The sequence below is a fragment of the Cyprinodon variegatus genome, unplaced genomic scaffold (genome assembly GCF_000732505.1).
Source record: "Cyprinodon variegatus isolate N-32 unplaced genomic scaffold, C_variegatus-1.0 Scaffold214, whole genome shotgun sequence".
NCBI lineage: Eukaryota > Metazoa > Chordata > Actinopteri > Cyprinodontiformes > Cyprinodontidae > Cyprinodon > Cyprinodon variegatus.
The window spans coordinates 110,017-127,771 of NW_015150667.1; the positions used below are offsets into that span (position 1 = coordinate 110,017).

The window sequence follows — 17,755 nt, forward strand, 5'->3', positions numbered from 1 at the left end:
AAGTTACACACATCCCTTCATAAATCATATACACTCAATCCTACGAGCATAAAATCAGAGTGCAGCAGAGTTACAGTAAAGGGACTGAGACTGAAAATCACTGCTTATTACTTTGTCTGTACTGTAGCAGGGCTGCAGGGCTCCCCCGAGGTTGCAGTAATTTACTTGTCCAATCCTTCTTTTCAACCCGTTTTTCTTTCTCGGCTTCTTCTGTCCAGCGTTTGCCTGAGGGACCAAGCTGACACATAAAAGATATTGGCCACTGTGTCAAAACTCACGAGTGGACAAAACTTGGCCGCTATAATGAGTACGGCCACAGCGCAGCGACGTCGGCTCCCATTTTAATATCCCAGAAGTCCTCTTCCTCTGCTCACAATAATGAATATTTAATGCACTTGTCATTGCTCCAAAACCTCTCCGTCCTCGCTGAGATTTTTAAGGTTTGGTTTGATTCATATGGCGTCGAACATCTTGTCACCGTTCTATTAGAGCGAGGCTCCCCAGAGGATGCAGCAGGCGACTTGTCTAACATCTTATTTGAAAATGTTTTTCCTACTTTTTTCTTGTTGAGGACAACAGAGAAGGAGGTTGCAGTGGTAAGTGTCTGCTCAGAGCAGGGCCAAATTCTGAAATTCTCCTGTCAGTCTCTGATGAGCACTGTGGGTCAGTGTAACCCTGTTTAAATCCCGGTTGGTCGGCTTACCTGAGCTGTCATCACTTAAGCTGTCAGAGCTGCCCTGGTTCTTCCAGGCTGTAACACTATCTATGTATTTTAGTGGGTTTTATCTGACTGACCAACACAAAGTAGATTATACTGTAAAGTGGAACTAAAATGATGTGTATAGTATCCATTTACCAACCAATTTTGACCTGCTGAATGAAAGCATCCCACAGCATGATGCTGCCACCACTATGCCACTGTGTGTGTTTTTTTTGTTTGTTTTTTTTTTGTCACTTTCATAATCACTGCCATCATTGCAATAATGAATATCACAATTGCAGCCCCTAATACAGACAACAAATTATGTGTCTTGATGTTTTTCATCAGTTATTCTTGCAGTGTTTTTCCCTCTTTTTTCAGGTCCAACTTATGACAGCCTAGGATTTAGATTCGAAGCGCGTAGGAATGATGAAGCTAGATGAAGAGATTTGGGGAAGAGAATTGCGGAACAATTACTAGAATCTAATAAAAGGTTTCCCCATTAGTTTTGACATGTCTGCCTAATTATGTATTACTTTTCCTAATAACATAAAAACTGCTGTTTGTGATACGTAAAAACTCATAATTACTTCAAAAATTATTTAATTTGTCATGTTTTTCAACCATAGAGGTTGCCATTTTTTCACTTCTGCAATGCATGCTGGGTTGATGATGCAGTTAGGTCTTTTTTTATCACATTGTGCCAACCACCAGTAGTAAACAAGAAGAAGAAGCGAAGCAGAGTAGCCGGGTGTAGCAGACAAAAATCAGTTGTTGTGGAGAATTGTGTGGGAATGGCGAGTGGGAAAGAACAGGAGTTGGAAGACTGTATGGGACCGCTTTGCATTTAGAGTGACCTACGATGACGGCGGAAAGAAAATTGTGGATAAAAGTGCAACAGTGTGCAAGCATTGTGCAACACGTTTTGTTTATGCTAACAGCAACATGACCAACATGTCATGCTAACCCCGAAATCCCACATACTCCGTCAGCGCTCCGCCCTGTTGCGCTCCAGACCGCCTGCTCAAAGCAAAGCCTACAGCCTCCACTGTGGCTCGCGTCCGCTCCGCTCTGAGTTCTTTGAAGATCGTAGAGGGCATGCACGAGTTGATTAAATTGAAAGCAGCAAAACATGCGGAAATGATCCATGGTTTCCGCGAATCATTAAAAATAATTACAATTCATTAATTTTTTTGGATCTTTTCATTAATTTCATAAAAAAAAAAAAATTTCATTAATTTTTATAATTTTTTTTTTTTCCCGGTGTAACAATAAACAAATACTGAACCGAACCGGAAACCGTGACCACGAAACCGTGAACCGAACCGTACCGTGGATTTTGTGAACCGTTCCACCCGTACTCTCCATCTGGTTTAGCATCTAATAGCAGCAGTGGCATAAACATCAGCTTCTTCAACTAACTTTCCCCTCTTCCTCCATTTAATGATCCTCATCCTTTTTACCTTTGGGGGATTTTTCACATTCTCATCAATTTTAATGCTTCGGTTCAAACTTGAAAGGTTTAACAAAACTGCATTTTTTGGCTGGTCTGAGCTAGCTCTACAGGACCTAGCATGCGGCGTTACTCAGAATGTGTTGCAGCGTAAACGGTATTAACGTCCACATGACAATATGTTAATGATATTATTACAACTAAATGGCTTACAGTATTTTTACTGTATTGTATGTAAATTAGAAATAAATATCTCTAATATGAAGTCTAATGTTTAAACTAATCTTGTATCCCTTTAAGAATACATTATAAATCAATTAAAATATGCTGAAAGATGTAAATATAACATTTTAAGTTGAGTATGAACTACCGTCTCCGAGAGGACGTCGATGTCCCTCTGGCAGTTAAGGGGTTAACACATTTATGAATTTGTTCATATATATTAGCAATTGCACAAATCATTTACTCTGCTGATTATATTTACTAAGGTATTCAAAACATAAAGATTAAATATCAAAAGAACTAAAATAAGCAACAAAATACCTTCTCTTAAAAAAATATACCGTAGTAAGAAAAACATCAGGAAGCCCAAAAACAAAAACTGCAAAAGTTTAAATCACCATGACATCCATCGGAGGAGCTGTTTTTGTCTAACTTACGTCTTTCTGTTTTTTACTGCGTGATCCTCTTAGCAGAGCAGATGCAGTATAAACTAGGAGGACAAAGAGTAGGCAGTCTAAAATTGAGGGAAAAACATCTTCTTTCATGCTTTGAATATCAATTATATACTCAACCACCTGGATGACTAACTGCTGTTTTTGCCCAGACCTGAAGTAGATCTTTTGTTACTGAGTTATTAATAATTAAGGACAGATTACACTTTTGCAACTGTACACATCAAATGTCTCTTGGGTCTGGTTGCGAACCAGTTTTGCTGGTATGCTTCTTCGAGAACTCGCGAGAACTTCGGCGTCGCTGGCGGGAGTGCTTATCCTCCAAAACAACAATGGTGTGTCTGCAAGATATCACGGTCATGGAGATGGATCTAGAGTTGCTAGACATCGAAAAGGAACAGGTTCTCTTAAAAGAGCAAATCTGCTTGATTAACCTTTCATCGTAGTTTTCCTTTGTACTTGTTCCTCTGTTTTTAAAAATGGTATGGCACCGAATCGAGAAGGACGACCACACAGACAGCCGGAAAGGCATACCATGGACCAATCACAGCTGCTTTTTGTCTGCGCACTTCCACTTGAGGTCTACGCGGGTTTGCGACAATCTGCCACGTAGTCAGGATTTTTTTGAGGTGCACGATGACAGTTGCAGAACCTCTGCGCGGGGGGCATGGTCGCACACAGAGACAGATTTGACGGTTGCAGAGGTTATGCGTCAAACGCATAAATCGGCCTTTAGAGAGAGGAGAGGGTACATTGTGTGGTATTATTGTTTTTTTATGCTAAGAATTACACCAGAAGGATGCTATTAACCTGTTGTTTGGCCTTTATGGACAATTAGCTGAACAGGATTTCATTTAGAGGTTTAAAATCCCGTAACATTATCAGTGACCCATCACACCCCCATCACAGACTGTTCTCCCTGCTGCCCTCTGAGAAGAGGCTTTGCAGCATTTGATGCAGGTCAAGCAGATTCCGAAACAGCTTCTTTCCCCACCGCATTCAGACAACTGAAATGTTGAGAAAACTCTAAATCGTGTCACAGACTCTGCATTAAACTGACAACACCAAACCAAAACACTGCATAATTGCACCATATATATATTTACTACTTCTCTTGACCTCCATATCAATGCAGTTTTTTGCACCATGTTTTTTCTCCCATGCTGTCTAAAGTTGATCACTGCTGCATTTTAAGAAATTGAAATGTCATGAGAGTTGTACCAAATGAACTTTCTTATTGTACACACTCTGTGTATACAAAACCACAATAAAAGTTGTCCAAGTCTAAAGAGTAGAGGGGAGTGAAAACATCCATCCATTCACACATTAAGATCAACATAAGTTTGCCATCATGTGCTTCGCTCCACTTTAGCAAATATCCTTATTAAAAATAATCAAAAGTTAAAAGTAATGAATACTCCTTCATATTTGACCTACTGTCTGCCGAAGGTACAACACACACTTCTAAGCACTTGACAGAATTCCATTTAAGTAAATCCAGAAGTTTTCCTCCAGGCAACCATTTCACACTCAGCTTATAAATGTGTTACATTTGATTTGCAAGTGATTGTTCAGTGTGATGTATACATCCTCTTATGGTTTCTATTATATCATCCATGCTCCAAAGAACTATCCGCTAAACAATTATTCACACAGACTATTTTCTATTTTAAGATACGTCTCATTGACAAACCGCTTTACAGCATCGACTGCTGATGATATCATGAAGCCAGTGAACAAAAAGCTAATTCAGAGTGCAAACGCATCTTCAGTCTGTAATGGTGCTCTGGTTTCCCACATTTATTTAGTTGATATGTGTTTTTTTTATATATATATATATCCCTTGCCTTGCAGACAGGGCAGAGCATTTTGCTGCTTTGCTTTTAAAAGAGCATGCATATACGCCACCCAAGATTATATGTCTGCATAATTTGACTATAGAAATCATCTCTGTTGTCAGTATTCCTCTTACAGGAGGTTTGGATTAAAGAAAAATAGTTGTTGTTACAAAAAACATAATTGCTGTTTTTTTATGTGTCTGTATGTAAGTCTATGTAGGAATGTTCATGCATTTATTTTTGAAGAAACATGTTTTGGTTTAGATTTTGCTTCATTTACTGTTAAACTATTTTGTGTCCTGTTGCACAAAAAAAAGATGATAAAACATTAGCATAGCATAAAGCAGGAGTGAATACTTTTAAAAGCATGTAAGGCTTTTCACAAAGTGATTTCCAACTCATTGTATTTATCTTAATTTAGCGCAGTCAGTCGATTTTTATCATATTCTTGGATAAATTTCCAGCTTTTTGCATCTCAGAGGGTGATTCTAAGAATGAAAGCAGGTTGACAAGTTATCCAAGGCGATGATTAGAACATGCATTCATCTCTGTATTACAGCAGGCAGTCATGACTTCATGTAGATTACATTTCCGAGAGACGCTGGGGGAAAAAAATACCCTTAAAGCAGATTCACATGAATGAAACGGTCTCTCTCTCTATGTGTGGAAGTCTTATGCTTTATATGATTTTACATAAGTGTTACATTTTCCAATTTCACTGCAAACTAGGGGAATGCACTTGTTTTCTTCTTAACAGACGAAGATGAAAAGAAAGCTGTTTTATATTCATATGGCATTAATACAGTTTGTGTGCATTCTTATCAGGCTATAAGTCCAAGATATGGAACTATCTTAAAATGTGATATTGCTTCTCTTTGCAATAAAACAGAACTATAGGCTTTTTTTACCCAGAGGAAACAAAGTAGATAAAGAAATAAAAATGTCCCCTAAATTAATGGCATTAATAATGTTCATAATTTAGTTATTTTCAGTGTTTTGGTGATAATTAAAAAATAAATCCCCTATTAACATTTTATTCTGCAGAACTGTTCAGACTGCTGTTCTGTTAATCAAGATAAGGCCCAAAATGTATTTTTTTTAACACAAACACATATGCCCCTGAGGTGTTGTGCAGTGTTCTACTTCACTGCTATCTAAGTGGTTATACCACTTATTTCTGCAGACATAAGTGGAAATGTATGTAGGTTCTCTGTGTTTTTTATTTATATTTTTTTAATATCAGATCCCTTTAAATCTACTTTGACCCCTCAGCAGTGTTGACCAAGTGAAAAATTGAAGAAATAAAACCAGAATTGCCAAAGTTGAAATCAGAATGTGTTTTTGTTTGTTTTTTTTTGTTTTTTAGAAATGAAGATTGATTGATCTGTGTGTGATGCACAATTAATAGGAGATCAGGAAGTGTTTGCTTTTGGATGGAAACCTTGTATGTCTAAAACCATTCCCTTATTGTACATTTTGTCAGCTTGTCAGTCTATTATTTTAATCAATATAATGTTTTGAACTAGATCTGCTATTTTCATAGATTTTGTGAGACACTTTTCTATAATGTATGGTATTATTTGATAAAAAAAAGTTTATTTGAATTGATTCAAATTTTTCTGCCCAACAGCAATGATGAACTGCACTGCAGCATTATATACCCAGCTATCGTAGTATCTAGGCTAGAGCTGTCAGTCTGCTGAAGAATTTGGTTGTTATTGGAAATTATAAAGGTTAACGGTTTTATGAAGTGCAACATAAAACTGACTTTGAGTTTAGTCGACTAAAACTGACTAAAACTATCACATCGTAATGACTAAAATGTGACTAAAGCTTATAGTAGTTATCCTCCTGAAGATGAAAACTAAGACTAAATTTAAGATAGGTGTCAAAATGAACACTGGTGATGTTGCATTTCTGAGGTACAGTCATGTCAAAACGATATTTAACTAACTTTATCATCAAAAACAAAGATTAAGCCATAAAGTGTTAATTCATTTGTGAATCTTATGAATAAATCCGAAATAAAAGTAACATTGAATAACTTAAAGTGCAGTTTTCAGGAACAATCTAGATGATAATCTGAGTACTTAATCTGAGTATAAGAAAGCAGCCAGATAATAACCCTTAAATTATACTCTACTGCTTTTTTGTTATTATTTTGTCTTAAACAATAGATGTAAGATATTTAAGTTAAGAAGAAAAGGACCATGTTTTTTTTCTTCTCAATGACTGTATAATGAAAGAATGCAGTTCAGGTAGCTAGATAAGACTTGCATTGATATGTTTGTTATTGTGATGGCTGAACACAGAATCTGGTGGTGTTTCTGTGGCCTTCCAGTAGGTTCTCACCTCAGGCTCTGCTCTCCTCTCTCAGGTTTACCTCTTAATCGCTAATGATGATTAATCTGGACTGGGAGCTTATTGGCAGCATTGTGTTATTGGCACACTGACAGGACTGTTAAGATGAATAACTATGCAAGTGTGCAGAAACGTGTTAGTCAGAGAGTTTTTTTTTTTTTTTTTTAGTTAAATCCATTGATTCTGCATCTGTTTAATGTAGAAAAATGGATTTGTGGGAAAAGGCTTGTAAACCACATCTAAATTACTCAGATTTTTCTAATGTTAGACGCTCCCTTTATCAGACCAAAGCAAATGGAGATTTATTAACAGGCATCAAAAAACCACAGAGGTGATTCCGAATGTGTTCCTCCTGCCGTGTTTGCAGGACATGGTTCGTCGGGGGGAGATTCTGGACGAAACCATGGAGGACGAGTTCTACCTTCGGCGTCTGGACGCCGGGCTGTTTGTTCTTCAGCTGCTGTGCTATATTATGGTGGAGATCAGCAACTCAGGAGTCTCTCAGGTACGCACCAACACACACATACTGACTTTGGCTTTTTAAATGAGTTTTCTCCCCAATCAATTATCATTAAGGCTTTCGATCAAGTAGCCTGTGGAAGCAGACAGCCATCAGGTTGTTTATGGGCTTGTTGTACCCAATTAGCTCACACAGTTTATACACCGAATCTGAGTCACCTAAACCTGTTAAGGGCTCCTTTTTATTTCTGTCATGAAAAATTAGACACTTTCTAATCACGTTTTGACCAGAAAATATCTTGTGTTCATTTTATACTCTTTAAAGGGAAGTAAAAATCTTTAGGTCCTTTAATTCTTCTTTATTAGACCAACAGTTGGTCTGATATTGACCAAGCCTCCGTGTTTTTATTAGTTATATTGATTGGTTGGTGTGTGCCATTAAATCGGAATTGAAAAAAGCAGTTCTGCTCACTTTGTGTGTAAGAAGATATAAATTATAGTTATCCAGGATAGCTCATTAAAAAACAAATAGGTTGAAAACACATCTTAGTTATTTTATCACTGGTTTTAAGGGATGTTAGTCAGATGGGATTATATGTGGTTCTCATATGGACTAAGGGTATGTTTAATAAAACAAAGACAAACTGACTAAATGCTGAAGTTTAGGCAAGATGCATCTTTTTCTTTTAAATGGTGCCACATTTATAATTCATTCTAGGTTAAGCAGTAGAGTTGAGTAGTTTTGTTGCTCAAACTGAGCCTATTTGGCCTCTAATCTCGTCATACTGGTCACCAGTTTGATCACACACTACTGTGGGATGGCATCTCCATCCACCAATGTGGCTGTGTTGGTCTCTACTATATGAGAGCTGCTCGATCGATAATCCTACAAGCTGTTCAGTAAGGTTGAGTTCAAAGCTGCTGGCAGGCTGTTCCATTTTTAAATTTTCCCACATTTGGAAATGGTTCTTTATCAGCTCTGCTCTGTCTGAGCAAGGGTTCATTCACATCTGAAAGTTGAATTTGTCCCTAAAAGTTAAGGTATGGGATTCCTACTAGTTGTAGCATCTTGTCTCAATACTTTCTGTATTTAGATTGCCTTTAACTGTTCTTTTTTTTTGTTTGTTTTTGAGGAAGCACATAAATATAGTACAGACCAAAACTTTGGACACACCTTCTCATTCAAAGAGTTTTCTTTGTTTTCATGACTATGAAAATTGAAGATTCACACTGAAGGCATCAAAAATATGAATTAACAACATGTGGAATTATATACTTAACAAAAAGGTGTGGAAAAAAATGAAAATATGTCTTATATTATAGGTTCTTCCGAGTAGCTTTTGCTTTTTGCTTAAGATCCTGCTGAGTTACAGCTGATGAGGCCTCTGGCCAATCAGTGAATATCAAATTGTTCACGTCATGTGCCGCCATGTTTGGCACAGTTCAGTGCTGCTCCAGAGGAGGTAACAAAACACAAAACCAGACTAAGTGGAGTTCAGCCGACCAAAGTGGAGCTGGTAGAAACGGCGAAACTCAACTCCACTTCTGAACCCCAAACTTTACCCATAAATATGTTTATCATTAGGTGGCTCGAGCCAAAATAAGACCCTATTGGATGCGGTAGTCTTGGCAACATGTATCTTTATCCAATAAGATGTTTATGTTTTTGGTGTTAAATGAGAAACAGAAATGTAGAAGCTGAGGTCTGTTTTCTTTTTTCCCTCCTTGCTTCAGAGAACATAGTTTAGCACAGCTTCATGTTGGAACAGCAGCTTAAAAACAATCATTGTAATTCAGTTTTCCTTTTCCTTCTTCAGCTTCAGCAGCGGGTTCATCAAATTCTTAATATAAGGGGAGGCTCTGTCAAAGTGGTGCGCCACATCATGAGAGGTGAGTACAGCTGTATGCATTAAAACCAGTTTCTGTAAAGTTCTTTTATCCAATAATACACCCAGGTTGTTTAGGCTTCATATTTGCACTCTGTGTGCTAAACATATCATATTTCCAGATACATAAACACATTTCATAGGTAGGAGTGAAGTAGTTTTCTCAGTGAAGACACCTCAGACTTATACCAACGCTAAGGTTCGACTTCTTTTATAGTTTGCTGTGAAGGACAGTCCAGCTTTATGCAAGTGATGACTCATAATCTAAAACTGATGGAGATTTTATCAGATATAATTATTTTAATCCGTATTCATCAAATTCATAGAATTATTATTTATTGTAGATAAAAGCTCAACTAAAAGCCATTTTCCCGATGTAGGCCTCCACTTGGATAAAACAGGAGTAAAGAACTTGGTAACAGTACTAAATAAGTCTCACTTTTCATTCATCTACTGAATATATATACTTGGATTATCTGTAGGGTCTTGATGTATTTTATAATTAGTATCTATTTTTTTTTTTTTGTTATTTCTTAGTATGTTTTATAACCTTTCTCATCTTCCTTCTTGAAAGATTGTTTTCAGGACTTTTCTTATATTTCTTGGAAAATTATGCGAAAGGTTTACATTTCACTGTCAGAAAAAAATAAACTGAAGTCACTTCAGGGCAATAGAATTGGATTTGTGCCACATTTGTCTGTAATGTGAACGTAGCTCTAGTTAAGTTATGTTATTAAATGAATCTTTCCTTAAGTTTCCTTAAACAATAACTATTATAACAATGAGAAAATATATAAAACCTAGGAAATCCCTGAATTCTTTCTAGATGTGCTCTAGCACCCCTCATATCAACCATCCTAAAGCTCATAAACCCCAGCCTGGTTATTTGTTTATTTTTGAATGTATTGAAATTGATCAGTTTCCATTTGTCAAGATTACAATTTAAAACAGGTTCAAAGCCTTCAGGCCAGCATTAAATCTGTTACGCAACAGTCCAGTGCAGAGCGTTTCTGTAATGTAAAAGTAATCTGAAGGGTTTTGAAAGTCTTACAAGGTTTGATTGCCTGGAGAGTCTTGTTTGCACTTTTGTTGTCAACAGCCCTCCACTAGCAGCTTAGTAGCTGAGTCATTTTACAGTTTCAGCTGAAGTGAAAAAAAAAATGTGGTATTCGGTGTTGCATCTCCTTATTCTTTGTGTCTGCAAGGAAATCAGAACGTTAATCATAGAGAATCCAAACATTTTGACGTTTACTGTGCAGATATGAACAGGCATAAATTATGCATAAGAAACTAGTGGCTGAATTGATTTCACAGGAGAGAAAATTTCACAGGAGAGAAAATTTTAAATTGGTTCCTTTTGGTTTTTGGCAGCAAAAATGACAGACCACATGCACTCAACAAGCCTCTAACAGATGCTAATGGTGCAGAATGCAGGAGTTGTAGACATCCATCTTAGACTGTTGAAAATAGTGCAATCTTCAGCCTTGTTAAAAGTTCTTTATCAAATGCTTCCTCAGAATTGAGGTATTCTCACCACTGGTCTTGTACTTTACAAATATTGCAGCAGTGAAATCAGCCTTGCATTTTGGAAAGTGGAGCCTCCTCTCAAGTACTTTCTATGAGCCCTGCTTTTAGCGTAGCAGCAGCTTCTGATGCAATCACACTATTGAGCGTATTATGTTGCTTTCAATGTCTGCCACTTTACTGTCCCTCTCCATCACAATGATGCATTTAGGTACCAAAACGGTTGGATTTTACCTGAATGGGATATTTATAGAGCCGATGGAATTAAATTAGTACCAATAAAAGTACAGATTTCAGTACCCATCACTTGGCCAAGGCAATATTGCTTCAAAATTGAATCTTCAATTCTTTCCTACCAAATCCGATTAATGATTTTTTTTTTCTTTCTCTCTGTTAAATTTCATAAGTAAAATGATTTTATGTTAATTATAAACATTGATGCAGCAGAATTCAAGCTAAGACTTGCTTATAAATCAATGGTTTATATCAACAAACAATAAAAGTGTAACACAGGCATCCCCAAAGTCAGTCCTCGAGGGCTGCTGTCCTGCAAGTTTTAGAGGTTTCTCTGCTTTAGCACAGTCGATTCTGATGATTGCAGTTGAGCAAAAGCCTGTTAATCAGCTTTCAATTAAAACCAGCTGTGCTAGAGCAGAGAAACCTCTAAAACCTGCAGGACAGCGGCCCTCGAGGACCGACTTTGGGGATGCCTGGTGTAACACCTAAATGTTTGCAGCTTCATCAGCTCTGAGTAGACATCTAAAAACTAAAGGTCATTAACTTATACAAGTCTTAGCTATGGAAGACCAAGGATAGATTGATTGAAAACAATCTAGATTTCCAAAAATAAAATCTTTACACACAGAAAGTTTGACTTATTGATCAATCTGCCAGTTAAATCCTGTTAAAACATCTAAAGGAACCTTTTAAAGATTAATTTGAAATTGAATTGAAATCATGCCGCTTGTTGTGTTCACACTGAATGCATTTTGGGCATCAAAAATGTTTAAACAGCGAAATTTGGACGCCGGGTCAAACAGTGGTCAAGTTGCTTCGACGCTCTGGAAGCTCGGCACTTAAGCTAGAGATCAGCTTGACTTTCTTACTTTATGAGTTGGAAAAATAGTTTTAACACCTTTTAAAGTGACAAAGTCCACCTCCAAACATCTGTGCAGTCAGTTTATCAGGGTTATGATCCTATTAAAATTTGCAGTTCTTGTTCAGAGCGCCAGAACTTCAGCATACCGCCGGGAGGCAGCACTGGAAATCCCTGCTGGGAGCTCTCTGCAGTGGCCAGCCTGTGTGGGATTTCCCACTGCTGTTTGTAACCATTATAAAGAGTTTTTAAGGTTTGTGGTAAAAACTGCAAGTACCAGAATTTACAATCAAATATAATAATTTATAAACTGTTTCACCATAGCTAATAAAAAAAATCATTAGTGGAGCAATAATGATCAGAGCTTGCACTCCTTTTAAACCTTTGGATTTGAACCTTTGATATTTTATTTATTTTTCATACGCAGACAGCTCTGCACAAACAATAACAGTATGTGTCTTTCTCCCCCAAAAAACTTCTGGATCAGCTTCTCTAATTGGTTGACGCTCTGGTGTCAAACAGCAAAAGTTCAATTTTCAATTTTCTCCGGCATCAATTCTTGGACACTCTGACGCCAGGATACTTGGGTGCGCCGCTCTCGATGCTTTAAATAAGATTATGCATGTAAATCAAAAGCTTTGATGCCCAAAACGCGTTTAGTCGGACAAGCTGGGCAAGGAGAACATTTATCAGATAGGCAGCCAGCAGACTTGTGGTAACTCTGGAGGATCTGCAGAGAAGTGGAGAGAATATATGTCATATACAGGTAGGTCATGCAATGAAATAATCTGGGTGGTGGTTAAGTGGTAACAAGAAACCCACTGTGGACACAGGAAACATGGAAAGATCAGATGGCAGAAAACTTTTACTGCTCATTACCACACATTTATGTTGGGGAGGACTTTCTTCAGCAAAGACATGAAAGGAAGTCATTGCTGATAGAAGAAAATTGAGTTAAATAAAGTTAAGTCCATTAAGAACCTGATAAAGACTCGAAATCGGGGGTAAGGGGTTCTAAACCTACAGCCAAGAGATAATAAATGGCAAGACATGAAATGTTGTGTTCATAGAAGCTCACCAGCTGAGCTTTATAAAGTTTACCACCAGAGGCAAAGTCCAGAAGACTTTAAGGCGATTTTCCTGCCAAAGAAAGTTGTTTATGCTGAAGTATTTTATTTCTAACATTTTACAACCCTCCCAAAGGCTGTTAAGTTTGTCACAACTTGACCAACTGTGGGAAGGTTTTAGGGATGGAAATACTTTTCTGTGGTACTGTGTTCATTTTTATACTGAAACATCTTTAAAGTAAATATTCATGTAGAGCACATCTCATGCCTCTATAGAGACCATGTTATAGTGTGGCAGCTCTGACATGTCTACCGAATATAAAATACCGATGGGAAATAAAGATGTAACTGTAGTAAACGCTGGGAAATACACCCAGGCAGAAGTGTTTATTGGTTTTTATACATACTGGCAGTGTTCAGATGATAAAACTCTACACTCAGATGCTTCCTGGCATGTATATTTGCGCTGCAGTGTAATCAGAGCCTCCCCTGGAGAATGAAACAGACTTGTTTCTGCTTTAACATTCCCAGTCCTGCCGTATTAGTTTTTTTTTTTTGTTTGTAGCAGGTGTGTTATTTTTGTCCTTGTGCGCCATCCATCCTTCCTGTTTAATCGTCGGGTACAGCTTGAGCACGAGGCTCCGATCACACACCCTCTGGCCTTTGTGGCGCGTAACGCTGTAGATGGAGTCATCCGTCACACTCGCCAGCAGCCGTGGCACCTCTCCAGTCCTCCAAGCACGTTTGTGTTTGTGCGCACATACGGGAGGATGTTGTTGTGGTTTGCGTCGCTTTAGTGCTCATCTGCATATTTGCATATACTTGTGCCTGGCTTGTCTTCACACTGTTTTTCCTTACTAACACTGTTTTCTGTGTTGATAACTCAGTTTCCACTTTATTAATTACACATTCATGTTTTTGCTCCTGACTTTAGTAACTTTGTTTTTATGTGGGTATTTCTCTTGCATTTGCTTTCCATACCTACCTATAGTGTGATTTTTCCACATCGCTACTAGTTATCTGTCTGTGTCTATTTTAGCCAATGATCAGAGCATCCGATCACCCTTAATATATTTTTGCCTCTCAGTGTGTGTCCTCACCCTTTTCAACAGGCCAACTTCTGCAGACCTTTCCCATTTTAAGTGCCCCTCCTGGTCAGCTTGAAATTGCAGGAAAAGGTTAAGTACATGCAGAGTGGGCCACCGACTGAGCTGTTTTGACCCTTAATGGCTTTAGCTGGCCACATTTAAAGCTGCACTGCTGGATGAAGATATCCTCACCCTAATTCTGAGGATGAGAATAACATCCTGTAAGGTCGGGCTTCATTGATGAGGTATTTGGTAGCATAAGGAGAAGATTCAGTCACGATTCACCTCACACATCTCTTGTCTGGATGAGGTTCATAGTTTCCAGTGAGATTCTGACAAGGTGTCAAAAACACTCGTGTTGAGAAAAAAAAAGTGTTGTTTGTGATTCTTTTCAAACACTCACAGTTTTAGTGCAGATGAAAAATTGCCTTTCTGAGATTTACTCCTTTTTAATTTCCCAAGTTCAGTTGTAATCACTATGTTTTATGAGTCAGACTTGAGTAGAAAAGAAACAAGAACTTCACACCAGAGATCAACAAAAGGGTATTTTAAAGGGCAGATTATGCTTCTGCAACCGCACGCATCAAATGTCCCTTGGGGTCTGGTCGCGAACCAGTTTTACTGGTATGCTTCTGCACCGTTGGTCTGGAATTTCTTGGAATTTCCTGGAGTTTCCCGCACAAAGCGCAAGGGAGAACTCGCAAGAACTTTGGCGGATGGTCAATGGAACTTTTTCGGCGCCGGCGGAATTTTTTATCTTCCAAAAAAACAATGGTGCATCTGCAAGATATTACGGTCACAGAGATGGATCTAAAGTTGCTAGACATCGAAAAGGATATATTTATATACTTTGTCTGAGGCATCGTACAAGTGGTTGTAATTTCAAACCTCCTCAATTAACCTTTCCTCGTAGTTGTCCATTGTAGTTGCTCCTCGGTTTTTAAAAATGGCGCACCCCGGCACCGAATCAAGAAGGACGACCACACAGAGAGACCGGAAAGGCATAACAAGGACCAATCACAGCTGCTTTTTGTCTGCGCACTTCCGCTTGAGGTCAGCACGGGTTTGCGACCGTCCAACGCATAGTCAGGATTTTTTTGAGGTGTGCGACGACGGTTGCGGAACCTCTGCACAAGGAGACAGATTTGACGGTTGCAAAGGCATTGCGTCAGAAGCATAAATTGGCCTTAAGGCTACCAACTGACGTGAAACCACCTGTTAATACATCCCAGAGGCTCTTCAGCAGCTCACCTATCGGATCTCCATTTGTCCCAAAGTTAAATGGCCCTCACCTGCAGCAGCGCACTTTTGCACAGGAAGGCAAAGCATATTTGGGAATTTTGTTTAAGCAAAGCCTGTTATAGAGGTTAAATGTTGTCAGTGTGGAACATTCATTTCAGAGACACATTACCCAAAATATTTAGAAGTTGGACTAAATTTAATTCCGTTTCCAAAACCAAAAAACAGTGGAAAATGTAAAAGATGAAGAAAAGCCTGCTGCTGACAACTTTGCTCACAACACGACTGGCCCTTTTGTATTCTTCCTTTGCAGACGTGTGGGTTGAAGTTGATTTGTCTGTTGCAGCTTTGGAACAACTTGACTAACTTGATGTGGGAAAAACCAATTATTATCCTGAGTTTGTCGGAGCCTTGTTTTCAACAGCTTGTATTTCTGTGTAGGTGAAGCGATTTTGCAGCTGGTGTCACCTCAGTTATTTTGACATCAGTCTGACTTATTCTTGATTTATGCTGCTGATATCTTGGGTCCGACACATACAGCCAAAATAGCTTTATTTTCCACAATGTACATGATAGAAATTACACAATTATAACAAATGTTGCAAAACTCTCAATTTAAATAATAAATCATCATAAATATGAAGGTGCAGCAATGTGCTTTGCGTAATCTTAAGGCGTGGCTGCTGAATGCACTAATGCAGTAGTTCCAAAGCTTTTCTTCCTGGACCTTCCTTTTAACAAGAAAGTCTTTGTGCCCCCTTCAATCTCTAACTTTGCTCTAACCTTTTCAAATGTTCAACAAAGAAAAGTCTACAGCAGTAAATTAAGTATTGCAATAAAATAAAGTATGATCTAATTAGTTTCATAATCACTCAAACTACAGCCTTTATTATTATTCAAAGCTTACCTGTTTAATTTACTGTGTGACAGAGTTCAATATTGCTATCAAAAAGTATATTATAACTACGCACCCTGCAATAACAGATACAGGCCGGCAGACGTATTGACCATCGGTACTTCAGACTCTGCTTAGACTTGCATGTTTAAGTACTTAATTCTTGACTTGAACTTTTATTATATGAGATTTTAATCTCTGTTATTGTTTTGTTTTTGCATGTAATCCAGAGTGACAAGGATATGTTTCACTGCGAAATATGTGCCCTTCATTTATTAGCAATGTATGTTTGCAACCCGAGGACGTTAATAGCTTAAAACAAAAACAAAAAATGTGCTCAGATATTTTTTCCTCTGTTAAGCTAGCTTTGTCTTTGCAAATACATTTCCAGCTTATCACGTCCTGTTTTGTTTTTTTTATTAAAAAATGCTGTCACTGCGTTGCACATTTGGTCATTATTTGATTTAGTGTATTATCAACGGTTTAATAACAGATTTCACAGATTTGGAACCTAGTTTTATTTTACTGGATTTAAAGTGAGAAAAAACATTCTAGGAATGTTTAAAATTATTTAAACCAACTTAAAAAAAATTTGTTTTTTTTAAGTCGAGCTAGAAAAAAAAAAAGATAAAATAATTACGTGATAGACCTGACTTGAATATGAACCTGACTTAGAGTTAACCCTCAAACAATTCAGACCTGACTTACTGGAACTGGAAACTTAACTGACCTCATCTCTGAGTTGAAGCATTCATTTTTTTGAACTGGATAAAAAACTTGTAGCAAAGCATTTGTTGCGACTTTTACAATAACATTAACACTGTGGGTTAACTTGTGCATAAAGTTTACTTAGTTATGTTTCTTTAAACTTAGGTAAATGTCAGAGGTTGCTAAATTCAGAGCCAGAAATTAAAATTGTGGAGCTGGACGTTCAAACTGTCCTAATTTTTATCCAGGCTTTTTACTTCCTGAACCTGGATTAACTCTGTAAATGTTGCATCCCCACCGTCTAAGTTTAGGAGTTTAGTGCCATATTGACTAAAGTGTGGTGTTATCCATTAATATCAGGAGGTTTGTGTCTGTTTAGCATAATTCTACTCATCAAAAGATTCACTTTAGCCCCACTGGACTCGTTGCTTAGTTTGGTGTAATGAATACAGACCATCCTTCCTCAATGCAGCAACTTTAAAAAGTGCTACAATTACAATATTGTGGGATTTTCTGAATTAGTCTTTTGCTGCCTTCAACACAAGCAACTGATGCATATTTTAGTGGCTGCAGATGCTAGAAGTGAAAGAGTTTGGTGCAACATGTGGAACAAAACAATTACATGTTTCAGTGGTTTTAACGCTTTGCTTGTATTTGTCAGTCTGCCTATAATTGAATTCACTGTGTGAAATAAAAAATGTATAGAAATATGCATGTAGTTAAAAATAAGATTTTTTAACTATATATATATATATATATATATATAC

General features: G+C 37.7%; 1 protein-coding gene across 1 annotated transcript in view; it reads left to right on the plus strand.

The window, feature by feature from the left end:
* The window catches only part of ctnnbl1 (catenin beta like 1), a 96,856-nt gene that overhangs the window by 70,758 nt on the left and 8,343 nt on the right, over positions 1 to 17,755 (plus strand). Inside the window, exons 14-15 of the mRNA XM_015380442.1 lie at positions 7,394 to 7,531; positions 9,303 to 9,375. Of these exons, the coding sequence (XP_015235928.1) occupies positions 7,394 to 7,531; positions 9,303 to 9,375 (211 nt within the window). The remainder of the gene's footprint in view (positions 1 to 7,393; positions 7,532 to 9,302; positions 9,376 to 17,755) is intronic.